The 13,770-nt window shown below is 35.9% G+C and overlaps 2 protein-coding genes across 10 annotated transcripts in view; both read left to right on the forward strand.

Annotated features, from left to right (window-relative positions):
• Positions 1-10: 10 nt before the first annotated feature.
• Positions 11-9,029, forward strand: etf1b (eukaryotic translation termination factor 1b). The gene is given in 11 exon segments (NM_201460.2): positions 11-173; positions 512-620; positions 1,987-2,162; positions 2,382-2,521; positions 5,419-5,557; positions 5,648-5,838; positions 5,923-6,052; positions 6,236-6,406; positions 6,507-6,571; positions 7,342-7,489; positions 7,571-9,029. Coding segments are annotated over 10 exon segments (1,329 nt in total). The 5' UTR covers positions 11-173; positions 512-534; the 3' UTR covers positions 7,654-9,029.
• An 848-nt stretch (positions 9,030-9,877) lies between these two features.
• The window catches only part of fbxw11b (F-box and WD repeat domain containing 11b), a 649,789-nt gene continuing 645,896 nt past the window's right edge, over positions 9,878-13,770 (forward strand). For 3 of the 9 annotated variants that reach the window (XM_087269217.1, XM_087269216.1, XM_087269219.1), the window contains exon 1: positions 9,878-10,471. Coding sequence is in view for 2 of the 9 variants with exons in the window: in XM_087269214.1 (XP_087125340.1) it covers positions 9,916-9,954 (39 nt within the window). In the remaining 7 variants the exon portion in view is untranslated. 9 annotated transcript variants of the gene reach the window in all.

Here is a 13,770-nt window from a genome sequence, read left to right on the forward strand (position 1 = left end):
ATGGAATTTGTGCTTTTCCCCCACGTGAGGCTCCACCGAAGCACCACGCGCAGCAAGAACAAACCGGCTGCTAACGATCACTGTATCACGTCACTGAGAAGCAGCGGCGGCGAGCGAGCTCTGGACCACAAACTACTGCCGTACGGGCACGGCGGAGCGGATCAATCTAGTCTGTAAGTGTAATTCAACAATACCCGACGATGAAACATCTTGGAAAAATTTACCACGTGTTAAAATAAAAATGAATAATTGTGAAAGGGTGGTTTCGCGCGAGCGGCGCGTGGCAGGGATGCGAGAGGCCCGCGCGCACGGCTGCATTAGCCGGTTAGCTAATCAAACTTTAGTCGCCCTTTTTTCTTCCACTCACAGTAAACTACATTTTAATCAAGTAACAATTTATTCAGATCCTCTATCTCTTTTTCAGACTTTCATTGTGATTTTTCCGTCATTATAATAGCCGATAATTTCAGCACTTCGTGCTAGCTAGCTAAAGTTGGCTTCTCTTTTTCAGCAGGTCCAGACAGCGCGAGGAAGATGGCGGACGACCCCAGCGCAGCGGACAGGAACGTGGAAATTTGGAAGATTAAGAAGTTGATCAAAAGCCTCGAGGCGGCTAGAGGGTGAGGCTGGTTCTCTCATATTCTGTTTGTTGGTACACAGGTGTTGAATGACAAACAGTAACACCTCAGGTGCGCGAATTGAGTCGTTCTTCGAGGCAACCACATGCTAACCGCCTTGCTAACAGCTGTTGTAGAGCAGCATGGTGGGCGAAAAACAAGATCGTGAGCTGAATAGTTCTTTATTTCGAAAGGATTACTTGTTGGTAAATGAACAACATTAAGTTTTTGTGGTGCCGTTTGTGATGTGACGCGCCATAAGGATGACGCCTTAAAATGGGTCGGTGGTGGAGGTGACGTGTGGTCTACAGCAAAAACCGTACATTATTAAACTAAATATACTGTTTTGTTTTTGAGAGATTTAAATAGGTCTTATATTTATTTTGTTCGTCTTTATTATTTGGTAATGTTGCTGTGTTTAAGTAGTGTGATGTCTCATGGCGTATAAAACCAGTCGTTGAAAGCTTGCAGCCGGTTACTAATTAAAAAATATATACATCAACATCACCATGATGTCTTATATTCCTGACTTAATTCATATTTTAAAATATTAAATATAAACACTTTGTAGCTATAACAGCACCACCCACGAATTCTTTTGTTCTCTAGCCTTTTTCTTAAACAATTAAAGTGAATGCTAAGCATAATGGCACCCTGGGTTACTTTTAATTGTTTGGAGCAATTCATTGGTGAACTGTACATTTAATACAGTTTAAGTTGTTTAGATTGTTTCATAATATATTAGAAGTTTTGAATCCCCTCCCAAAAAAAAAACATTTTTTTTCCGCAATGTACATTTAAAGTGCTTATGTGGTGATAGTAATTTAGTTCTTAACCTTTAATTTTTTTATATACATGTTTGTTTTTAGTATATTGTATTGTCTACTTGCAAAATAAAATATTTAATATGTATCTGCCATGTAATAGCCAATGGCTTCAAATAAATGAATAAATACTATTAACATTGTATGTTATGTTTAGTAGAAACAGAATGAGGTCTGAATTTTCAAAATTAATATCATGAAAAGTTACTTAAACAGTCAGCATATAATAAATTCTGAAGGATCATGTAACACTGACAATAAGGGCATTGGTTGATGAACAGCTTGCAGTCACAGAAACAATATTTAAGTTTATTTTAGAATGCTTAAGTCCAAAAACATTAGTTGTGAAACTTATTCACTTTTTAGTAATGTATGTTAAAAAAAATTAGGCTAATGAATGAAACTTAGCATTTTTAATTTCAATAAAATTAAATATCAACCTAACTTTTAAACAACCTTTATTTTTATATATATATATATATATATATATAAAGGTGCTCTAATAATAGCTGCCCTTTAAAACCATGTTTTATTCTCTTCCTCAGCAATGGCACCAGTATGATCTCCCTCATCATCCCACCCAAGGATCAGATCTCGCGCGTTGCGAAGATGTTGGCTGATGAGTTCGGCACAGCTTCGAACATCAAGAGCAGAGTCAACAGACTCTCTGTACTGGGAGCCATTACTTCAGTACAGCAGAGACTCAAACTCTACAACAAAGGTAAAATTATGGCTTTACTTCCATTTACATTTTTTTCATCCATTCAAATTCTTCAATTTTTTACTTTTCTGTAATAGTGTGGTTTTAATGTCAAAACTGGCAAGTTCATACAGATATTGTGTATGGGTGGATATAATTGAGCTTTCCACCCTATCTAATCTCTTCATTTGGTGTGGTTTGTTCCGATACCGTCACTAAAGTCTCCTGTTTGTCTCGCAGTGCCTCCTAATGGCCTGGTGGTGTATTGTGGCACCATAGTGACAGAGGAAGGCAAAGAGAAGAAAGTTAACATTGATTTTGAGCCATTTAAACCAATCAACACGTCCTTGTATTTATGTGACAACAAATTCCATACTGAGGTAAGCAGGGTGTCCACGGGGTCTTAAAGTATTAATGTCTTAAATCTCAAAAGCTACATTTAAGGCCTTAAAAATACTTATATCTACTGAAATGTTGTGTTTTAGGTCTTACAGTTTTTTTAAGTGGGTCTTAGTTTTTCTTTGTTCATGTATAGCTACCCAATCTGGCCATTAAGACCCATACAATCACCAACAATCCATCTTAATAAAATTTCATTTAAAAATAGCATTTAATTATTTTGCTTACAATAACATGTGCTTAAACATTCTTCGTTTATTTACTGCTGAGGTTATTGATGTAACCTGTTTTTATTAATAACTTATTTTTGTAGACTAAAGTAATAGGCAACTGTTTTGTTCTAGTCTTTGTAAGCGTTAAAGGTTTTGTAAATGGATATAATTGAAAAAATAATCAAACTAAATTATTATTGTTTTATTTATTGTAATTTGTAAAAGGTTTGATAGATTTTTTTTTAAAAATCCCTAGCATTTAGCCCTGCATAAGTCTAAAATATAATTCATAATGGTCTTAAAAATTTCTTAAATTTAACTTTGAAACCTGCAGAAATCCTGGTAAAAATCTGTTTCTCTTGTTGAAACATTGAAATAATTTGACTTGGAGTGTGACATTTGTTGTGAATGTCATAGAGCTTTTAACAATGTGCAAATTGACTAACCACTTAAGCCCTAAACATTTCACTGCGTGACTATTTATCATGCAGTTAAAATTAAAATCAAGAAAACGAGTCACATTATTGGTGTTACGACATATGACAAAGTAAAATGAGCAGTACTGAATTCTCTGGCCTGTTATTAGTATGCAAGTTTGATAACATATGACATTAAATTTGTATTGCAGTTAAAAGAGTTACATTGAATTTCATCAATGGAAATAGTTCAAAGGTCTAACGTAAACATCACACTTTATATAAAATAATACTGTCTTGTTAATGCTAATAATCCTCATACTGCCCACCCTAAAGGCAGTCGCTCAATAAAGTTGTCTTTAAATCAGCCATTTTGTAAAATTGTTTGAATAAATCACTAAAAGAAGAGTTTTTTTTATATAAAACAACATCTATATATATATATATATATATATATATATATATATATATTATATAACACACACACTGGGCTTGACATTAACTTTATTAAATCACCAGCCACTGTGGCTAGTAGTTTTTCAGCATTACTAGCCACTTAGCATTTTCACATGCCACACTTCTGTTGTTGGGAAAATATTTTGTATGCATAAATATGACTTAGGCATTTTGTGTTATGTCCACATGCATCCTCCATTTCACTTTTTGTGTCGTGTTTAAGCTTGCTCAATGAGCATATGGGTCATAGTGTCATATTACAATTAACTTTTATTCACATGACTTTTCAGAGCTCAAAATTAAGGATTTACCAAATACCCAAAACATGAATAAATAATTATTTCTTAACCACAAACTTTAAATGTGTCAAAACTAGCTAAATATAGCTGTATACTACACTTTTTTTTTAATAAAACATTTCTTTTAAAAAAAAAAAGTATTTAAAAAATAATTAGTGTCATGTATCTAAAACTATGCACAGTAATCTGTCCCAGATAACCAGTTACCTATACACATAAATAGGGAGTTAATTAAACTATATTAACAAAAATAACTATGCAAAAGAAAGCAGGTGACAAACATACTGAGAGTGATAATGAAAGGATGATCACACGCAAACTGTTAATGTTAGGCCAAATAATAATCTCATGGTTTCCACTACATTCATTCTTCCATGGCGGGGCGCCACGCCAAAATTCATCCCGCCACGGCTACATTACAGCTTCTCATTCAAAACATTTTATTTTTTAATAGCGGGTAATAATCGCACCAAAACGTATTAAGGGTAAGTGAATTATAACAGCGCAAACATTTCTGTAACCGCAGTAGTGCTGTGCGTCATTTGTTTACCCTTTAAGGTTACATGCTGACTGATTGACTGGCTGGCTGATTGACAGGCGTGTGAGGCCAGCAAACATGACGTATAGCCGTTTCACTTTACTTCAGGACGCATTAATATCGCTATTTATGTTAATTAGGGAGACATTCATAAATATTTCTTGCAAATCTAATGAATGCTGGAGACATACTCGTTACATAAACGCACAATCGCACTTCAGCAGCATTTATTTGGGAGCGCACAAGATCTGCACTCTTGAAGCGGCTTATATTTGAGGGGGCGTGCGAAAAGTTTTGTGCACGAGCAGAGGAAATCGGCGCACAAGAGATTCACATGCTGTAAGCTATTACATAAATGCGATCACGACTTCTAATACTGCGTTCACGACATTTGTCACTGAAATAACACCACAGGTAGATCTGTGTAAAAAAAAAAAAAAAAAAAGCCCTGCCGCCACAGCTAGAAAAAAATTCTAGAGGAAACACTGAATCTGTTCAAAGCGAAAGCAACCAGTGTTGCTTGCAAAAAGAAAAATTTAGAGCTCTTGAAAGCAGCAAGACTCTGGGTGCATGAGCATAACTTTTTGTCTAGTATATTTAAAAGAGAACTGATCACATCAGTAGTGTTTCTAGGCATACTTGCTTCAAGCAAGGAAACCGGAGCGCACGTTTTCAAACAGTTGCGTGCATCACATCAGCTCAGCTGCTAGCGCAAGGGATCTTCCTCATTCATTATTCGCTTGCTTTCTTTTTCTTGCACGAACAATTCTTTTTGTCAGCTGTGTTGCTTCTCGATTCTAAGATACCATTTGCATACTTATTGTTAAACCCTGCTTTTAAGAAAACTAAAATTTTTGTGGGAGTGGCTAGTGAGTGTGTCTAACCCACAACCGCTAAAATCTACCCGTATTAACATAGCTTTATTTTATTTCTAACGCCTAATTTATGTGTCTACAGGCTCTAACAGCTCTCCTGTCAGACGACAGCAAATTTGGCTTCATTGTGATTGATGGTAGTGGTGCCCTGTTTGGGACTTTACAAGGCAACACAAGGGAGGTGCTGCACAAATTCACTGTGGACCTGCCCAAAAAGCACGGTAAAGCTTGTCATCAAACTGATTGCTGAGGCTTCTTTTGTTTTTTTTTATAGGGTCCTAATTGTACTATTTTACATGAACTGTTTACAGGTAGAGGAGGACAGTCCGCTCTTCGTTTTGCTCGTTTAAGAATGGAGAAGAGACATAACTATGTGCGTAAGGTAGCGGAGACGGCTGTGCAACTTTTTGTGTCCAATGACAAGGTCAACGTGGCAGGACTGGTTCTCGCTGGATCGGCCGACTTCAAGACGGAACTCAGCCAGTCAGACATGTTTGATCCGGTATGCTCTCTTAGCAGCGATTGACTCGTGAACTTCATTCAGAATTCTGTTCCCTTTCTGACTTTGGTTCATCTGCACATGTAGAGGTTACAAGCGAAGGTTCTGAAGCTAGTCGACATATCGTATGGAGGAGAGAACGGTTTCAACCAGGCCATCGAGCTCTCGGCGGAAGTGCTGTCCAATGTCAAGTTCATCCAAGAAAAAAAACTAATAGGTAGCTAATTTAAGTAAGGTTTACAGGCTTGATGAATGCAATAGAATTATTAAGAATGTTTTATTGCTTAAACACTGCCTTTAGTGACACCTTATATAAACTATGAAGAATGTAGTCACTTGCCTATTTTTATTTATTTTTTTATATTTTTTGGCCTTACATGACTCATGTCTCTAATTTCAGGTCGATATTTTGATGAGATCAGTCAGGACACAGGGAAATATTGTTTCGGCGTTGAAGACACACTCAAAGCACTGGAGATGGGTGCAGTGGAGATCCTTATAGTTTACGAGAACCTGGACACTATGCGTTATGTCCTACGCTGTCATGGAGAGAATACTACACCGGAAAATGGTACACACATTTGTACCTCCTGTGGTGTTTAGTCATGATGTTGTTAAACTAAAAGTACTTGCTCATTTCAGTTTCATTACTTTTTTTCATTATTTTCCAGATGAAAAGATCCTCTATCTGACACCTGAACAGGAGAAGGACAAGTCTCATTTCACCGACAAGGAGGTAAATAAAATAATTTCAGCTTTAAATTATTTGTAATGTATGAATCAGCCATTTTATTTTTCATTATGCAAAGTAAAAACAGAGCACTGCTGGATGCAACATTACTTCCTGATCCACTTTTGTATATTTAAGTGCCATTATATTATATCATGGCCTGAAATCAGATCAACAGCCTTTATTACATGTATTATATTATTATATTATTACTGTATCATCAGCCCATAATAAAGCCACATTGCTGTTCCACTATAAACAGTCTTTTGAACAATTGAGTGGAACTTTTGATGGCAAAACCAACAGTCCACTTTTTCAGTAGCACAGGTTTTGCAAGTATTTTTCCCATAGGGATTTTGAAGTTTTTGTTAAACCATTATAATCCACTCACCGAGCCAATCAGCAATTAAATGAATCACTAGAATACAAACTTCAATTTGAAATGCAGTCTTTAAATATTTAACTATTTCTGTGTGCTCTTAGGGAAGATTTACAATCCTGTAGTTGTGATTGGCAATTATGTTTGATGTGAAAACGTAATAATTTAATGTTTTTGCAAAGTGTGCACTTTATATACAAACAGTCTTTATTTCGATTACTCTCTGGAAAGGAATGTATTTTTTTATCTGTTATCTTAATCTGTAGAATAATGCTGACAATAATTTTAAATACACTTTGTTGGACCCTTTTACGTAATATTTACTTTTCCATATAGCCAGTGTGGGCTTCTAGGTAAAGTTGTATAATGTTAACAGTCCTGTATGTGTTTGTTTTAGACTGGTCAGGAGCATGAGCTGATCGAGAGCATGCCGCTGCTTGAGTGGTTTGCCAATAACTACAAGAAGTTTGGGGCCACGCTGGAAATTGTTACAGACAAAAGCCAGGAGGGCTCGCAGTTTGTGAAAGGCTTTGGAGGCATCGGTGGTAAGAATTTAAATAATAAAAAATTTAATATTGATTGTTTCAATCAGAATTGGTGATATTGACATATCTTGTTGTCCTCAGGAATCTTGAGGTACCGGGTGGATTTCCAAGGCATGGAGTACCAGGGAGACGACGATGAGTTCTTTGATTTAGATGACTACTAGGTAGTCGGGACTGACATAAAATTCAAATATAAGATTTTCCCCCCTTCACCTACCCCGCAAACGGCAGGGGAGCGAAGGAGATCGAATCAGCAGGAGGGAGAATGATGAGAAAATGGCGGATGGTCTGCGTGTCCCTGGCTTTAGAATACAGCGACTCCATCTCTGGACTGGAAGAGACTGAGTTTTCTCCTCTCCACTAATTACTGGGTCATCGCAACAAGCATGGCCGTGGCCCGTCTGCCTGTCCTGCCTCAGCTCTTCACGAAAACACTCTAGGCTTTCAGATCTACTTTTTTTCTTCCCTTCTAATCTCACTCCTTTCTTCCTTTGCCTCTCCTTTTATAATGGCATCTGCTGCTGTTGTATTTTATTCAAATGTATTATATTTTCTCTTATTCAGTGTATGAAGAAAGCAGTAGCAAACGATTAGATCCATACTGCTTACCTAGCCACCTCAAGCCCATTGCCAGGCCTGCGTTCTAATTCCCTGGTTAGCCCACACTTGATTTGTTGCCTTGTTTTCTGCTGTAAACCAGTGTGGTGGTGGTGGTGATGCACTCTGAGCCAGCGGTACACCCTGCTCCTCCTCCCATCGCATTGTGCCCACTTTGAGGCGTTTCTCGCTTTCAAACGGACCATAGAGTAACTGGACCCATCTCCATGAAGACCGAGAACCATCTTTCACAGTACATTGCCCTCACTTGTTTTTTCCTCAGCTCCCAGGAGATGCAACTTCTCGAAATAAACTATATATGAGTGCCTGAATTTTGCAGTTTGTGAGATGTGACAGCACAGTTGTACCAGCATCTGGACCGTAACTTCAGCCTCCTGCTGTTTCCGAACATAAAAATCTTTAGCTCGAGCCTTCAGCACTCATTTGGTTATACGATGGCTTTACCGGCAGAACACATGCATGGGAATGTCCATTTGGACCGATTATGGGGTGGGGGTGGGGGGTTACTGTGTTAACTGTGATGTGTGAGTGAGTAAACGTCAGTTCGGCTGTTTAATTCCCTCTTAGAAGTCATTTCCTGAGCCTGTGACCCACCACAGACTTACAAGCCTCTAATTTCTTTCCATTTTCTTTTTTGTCCAGTTATATTTTAACAGCAGATTGGTTTTTAGAAAGACGAGCCGCAAATCAGTGATTCTGGGCCTTTAACAATTGTGGCATGATTGGGTATTCTGATGCCAACTAAGAAAAATATAACCAAATAATGTAAAAGTTAAAAAAAAATAGAATTGAAACGTGGGCCCACGATATTTTAGCAAATATTATGTTGTATATTTTCTCATTTTCTTTGATCCATCACTATTTTGTATAAATCATTTGTTACATCTGGACACAGACATTAAACGTTCTCATTGTTTGCAAATTGCACTTATAGCTTGTTTATTTTGCAAAGCTATTCCGAGTTTTATGGGTTCAAAGTTTGAAAAGATTATTTCTAAAGTCTTTAAAAGTTGAGGAAGCTAATTAAATTCTTTACATTTCACTCCACTTGTTTCAAGCCTATGAGTTCATTTTTTTCTGTTAAATGCAAAAAGAGGATGTTTTGAAGAAAGTTGAAAACGTGTATACGTTATTTATTTTTCTTTGCATGTCAATCCTACAAGTTTACAGCATTCTTCAGACAATCGTTTTTTATTTAACAGAAAAACTCAAGACTTGTAACTACTTGAAGATGAGTGAATTTAGCTTAGAGGTGGATTATCACTTTAATAATTCAAATGGAAAGCTAAGGTTATTCACTTTTTATGCTTTTATTCATTTCAAAATTCATAGATGTAAAAAAAAATTATATATATATATATATATATATATATATATATATATATATATATATATATTATTTGGCTGCTTGGAACGGTTGTCACCACCAAACGTCCAAGAATATTCCTCATAATATATGTGAATCATTGGGGATAACCCTATTCTTTACCCTAGCACCAGACGGCGCCCAATCCCTGTTGGTTTTACAACATGCACAAAACCCTTTTTGTCATTTGCCGACCAACCACAGATGTTCTTACAAATGATATCCCACTTCGATTATGACGTAGCGCGTCAGTACCCGCTTTGTACCTTAGCAGCAGAAATGACCCAATCACAACGCGGACAACGCCCATTTGTTCACGTTTGGTTATTAGACGTCCAATCGGGTGATCCGACTCATAGCTCACTCCCGCCGCCTTCTTTTGTGACGCGTTTGTGTCGCAGGGCGGGGTTTCCATTTTCACTGCGAGTTTCGGGGAACAAACATGGAGACGGAGATGGAGGACAAAACCTTAGAGCAGATGGTAAGTGTTTGGGTGCTCTTTAAACAACATTTTCTATCAGCTTCTTAGCACTTTAGAGATTTCAAATACACACGTCAGGTTATAAACGCAACGTGGTTGAATGTAGTCAGCTTGTGGAGTAGGTAGGGATCGGTTGTGGGGGAAGGAGGGGTGAGGAGAGAAATGGCTGGCTCGGCTGACAGGGAGGGCCCTACTGTGTACCGCTGCTTCCCTTGGTCGCTTTCACTTCTCCCGTGTGTTCCTCTTGATTAAACAGCTGAGGCGAGTATATAGGGCAAGCAGTTGTTGTCGATGGGGGTTGAGGCTTTTTTAGCTAGAAGCGGAGGCGGAAAGAGGGAAACTGCCGCGGCATCGTGGTGAGTCTGAGTCTCATCGACTTTAGCCGGCGACTGGAGCTCTACTGCGGCGTCTCTGCGCCACTCAATCCAGCCCGAATTTTTGGATCCGAGACGAGTTGTGGTTAGAAAAACTCGCAGAAATATTAGCTTGGCGTAAAATTACTGTTTTGTATATACCAGTAAGTGTCTTTTTACTACTCACGACTCAATTTGACTGTAGTTTACAGCTGCGTAATAGGAAGTAACCGCTCGGGCTGTCAATTTCTAATGACGTTTCTGTTCCAAACGATGAGCGAATATACAAACATTGTGGTTTGTTGCTCGAGGAGTTGTTGAAAACAAGTAATTATGTTTTAGTAACCAAAGATATTTGTAGTGAAATGCAGACATTCGTTGATGGTGAGAGAAAAAAGAATTATAGCAAGCAGCTAGGTGGCTAACCACATCAACCCATTAGCATTTGCAAGCTAATAACACTATCAAACAAAGTTTAACTTTGTTTAGGTTAAATGAAAGTTCTACAATAGCGTTTTTAATTTTAAGAAGGTTTATTATTACAATTTAACGTGAGCCACTTGCTATATTGAAATATGTTCCTTTAAAATACAACTGACTGATCCCTAATTGCATAAAAAATACTTTGAAAGTAACATCATTACTTAGTAATTTGATTACTTGACTGCGTAAAGTATCTCTAAATCTCAACATGGACAATATAAATTAAACTTTTACTTATTTAAATGCTAGTCCCTTCAGCTGTAAAATTTACAACTAAAGAAAAGTAAACTTTATATGCATTAACGCACTAAACATTTCAAAATAATGACATTTTAAACGTGCCATTTTGTATTTCATTTTTGCCAGTTTATTAAGCATGTTCAGGTTCTTCCATAAATTGATTTATACAGAGCTGTTGTATTGACAGTATCTTAGGCAAGTACACTGTAAGTAACTAATTAAATGATCAAAATGTAAAGATTTTTTTTCAGTTGAAAGATACATTTATTACAGTAACTAATTACAAACACTGGACACTACATGCTAAATACTTTTTTCTTATTTCATAGACTTTTGAGACAATTCTAAGAAAACATCCACAAACACTTTTTTTCATCAGTGTATACATTTGTGTTTGTACATTTCAATTGTAATGCATATTTCAAATTTTAGTTTCTCTCATTCTCTGAGCCATTTGTCACTTCATAATTACTTGGATGCACTAAATTTTACACTATTATTCTTACCAAAGGTTTTTGCATAGGGAAATATACGCACCGATATTAGACAGTTAATATTTTGTCAAATATTCATGTCAGATTCTATATATTATTGTTTTATTGTGTGGTCACATTGTTCTCTGAATTATGGGGCGATATCAAAAACATCCACCCCAAAAAGCTTAAAAAATATTAGCATGAATTTATGCTTTGATCCACTTCATCCAGTGTTAATTGTTTTGCCAGAAATTCATGCAGAATATTTATATTTTATTAGTCTCATATGCACTCCCCCCCCCCCTCCTCTTTTTTGCTTTATTAACAAGAACCAGCATAGAGTTTTATTATACAAAAAATCACTTCATTTTTTTTTTAAGAAAGATTAAATGGAAAAAAGAAGAAATAAAATAATGTATAAAAACAATTTTATGCGAAAATGTTAAAGGAGAAGCATATGGTAACTGTTTTAATTGCTTTTCTATTTTTAGACTTTGAAATCACTTTTATGTACATTTGAATCTCTTTTTTTCTAGCACCATGAAGAGAGGTTCGCTTTTGGCAAACTTGTATTCATGAATGTAAAATTTACATAATAATAAAAAAAAAGTTTATAATAAAACCAGCATCTTTTAAAGGGTGATCCTTAACATAACCAAAAATCATGTTTATAAGATAATGGAAATGATTTCAAAATTTTATGAGCAATAAAAACTTCAACATTAATCTAAAAGAAGTTGAGTATATCGGCAAGACCAAAATAAATATGAAATAGTTTCTAGTCTCATTTGCACATCTAACTACATTTTAGAAAAATTTTAATACTCAGTTTTTTTCATTTCATGTAATCAGCCATATGTGATATCTGTGTAGTCTTATGCTGAACTTTAGATAAAATACCTGTTCTGATCTTATACATTTAAATAGTGTGTTTTACATTTTTGAATATGCTCTTAATTAGTAAAGCTGTCTCTGGATTAATATCTGTACTAGTCAATACAATAACATTATAGAATCAGTTTTGCAAAGTGGATTTGATTCTTGTTGCCATGGATACAGTGAAAAGGGTAGGAGTGAATGCTCTTGAGTTTGTCCACTTGAATCGTGAAGCTAGATAAATATCGTGAAGATAGATAAATGGCTTTTACTCGAAGATAACAAGCCATGTATATTTGTGTGTGTGTGTGTAGACTGCTGAGAACTCTTAATGAATCGGAAACTTCCTGCTCTGCTGACCTAGAAAGATGACTTGAAATGGATTTGTCATCCCTGGAGTTGGCATTAGTCAGATATGGTTATAATTGTTAACTGAAACTAAGTCATACTTTCTCATTGTCACTAAAGTAACACAGTCTTGCTTCACTTGATTTCACTCAGAGAGGTTTTGCTGGAGTTTGAAAAGGGGTATTTTGTTGTTATTTTAATATTAAAAAAAAAAATACTAGGAAGCATTTCATGTAGTTGCCAAGGCAACAGTTTAAGTACTAAAATCAAAGACTATAGAATGCACTGTAAATACTTTGCTAAAATAACAAATGGATTAAATATAAAACGAAAATTACAAAACATTCAACAAAGTAGGAAAAACAAACATTAATTTATTCCAGAGTTTTTGCCTGAGTTTATTATCGCCAAAAACTTACTCCCACAAAGATGTTACTTTATACAAAAATATTTTATATTTTTAAATAATTGATGATGATGATGATGATGATGATAATAAAAATACATGTGATTTAACAACACTAAATAGTAATGCAAAGTGGATAAAAATATAGAATTTGAGTAACTTGAATGCTGAAATCTCACCAATGCTCTTTAATAATGACAATGTCTTGCTTCAGTATCACGATTTATATAACAGCAGCAATTTTTTAGCGGTTTTTTAAAAATATTACATCTGTAATGTCACACCAGTTTATTTAGTCCAGTGAGCTTTTGCCCATAATAGTAGAGTTTGGCTGATATTCACAATCAGATTGGTGACTAGGGCTGTCACAATAATCAATATATATAATATATGGACTTCTCTCACAACACATGGACATGACCTCTGTCGTTTTTGGTGATGCTATATATTTTACCCATATATAAAATCATATTCTAGCAACAGTTTAGCTGATTGCAACATCTTGATTAAAGGTGTCAGTGTCAGTATGGTTAAACACTATAGTATTTACATAAATTATTTTAGTATATTTCATGGGGGTGCCTGATGACTGAAAATACATGTGGTAGCAAATATCGCAGCCTCTGTTTTTATT

Source organism: Danio rerio, chromosome 10, assembly GCF_052040795.2.
Source record: "Danio rerio strain M-AB ecotype USA chromosome 10, GRCz13ab, whole genome shotgun sequence".
Classification (NCBI taxonomy): domain Eukaryota; kingdom Metazoa; phylum Chordata; class Actinopteri; order Cypriniformes; family Danionidae; genus Danio; species Danio rerio.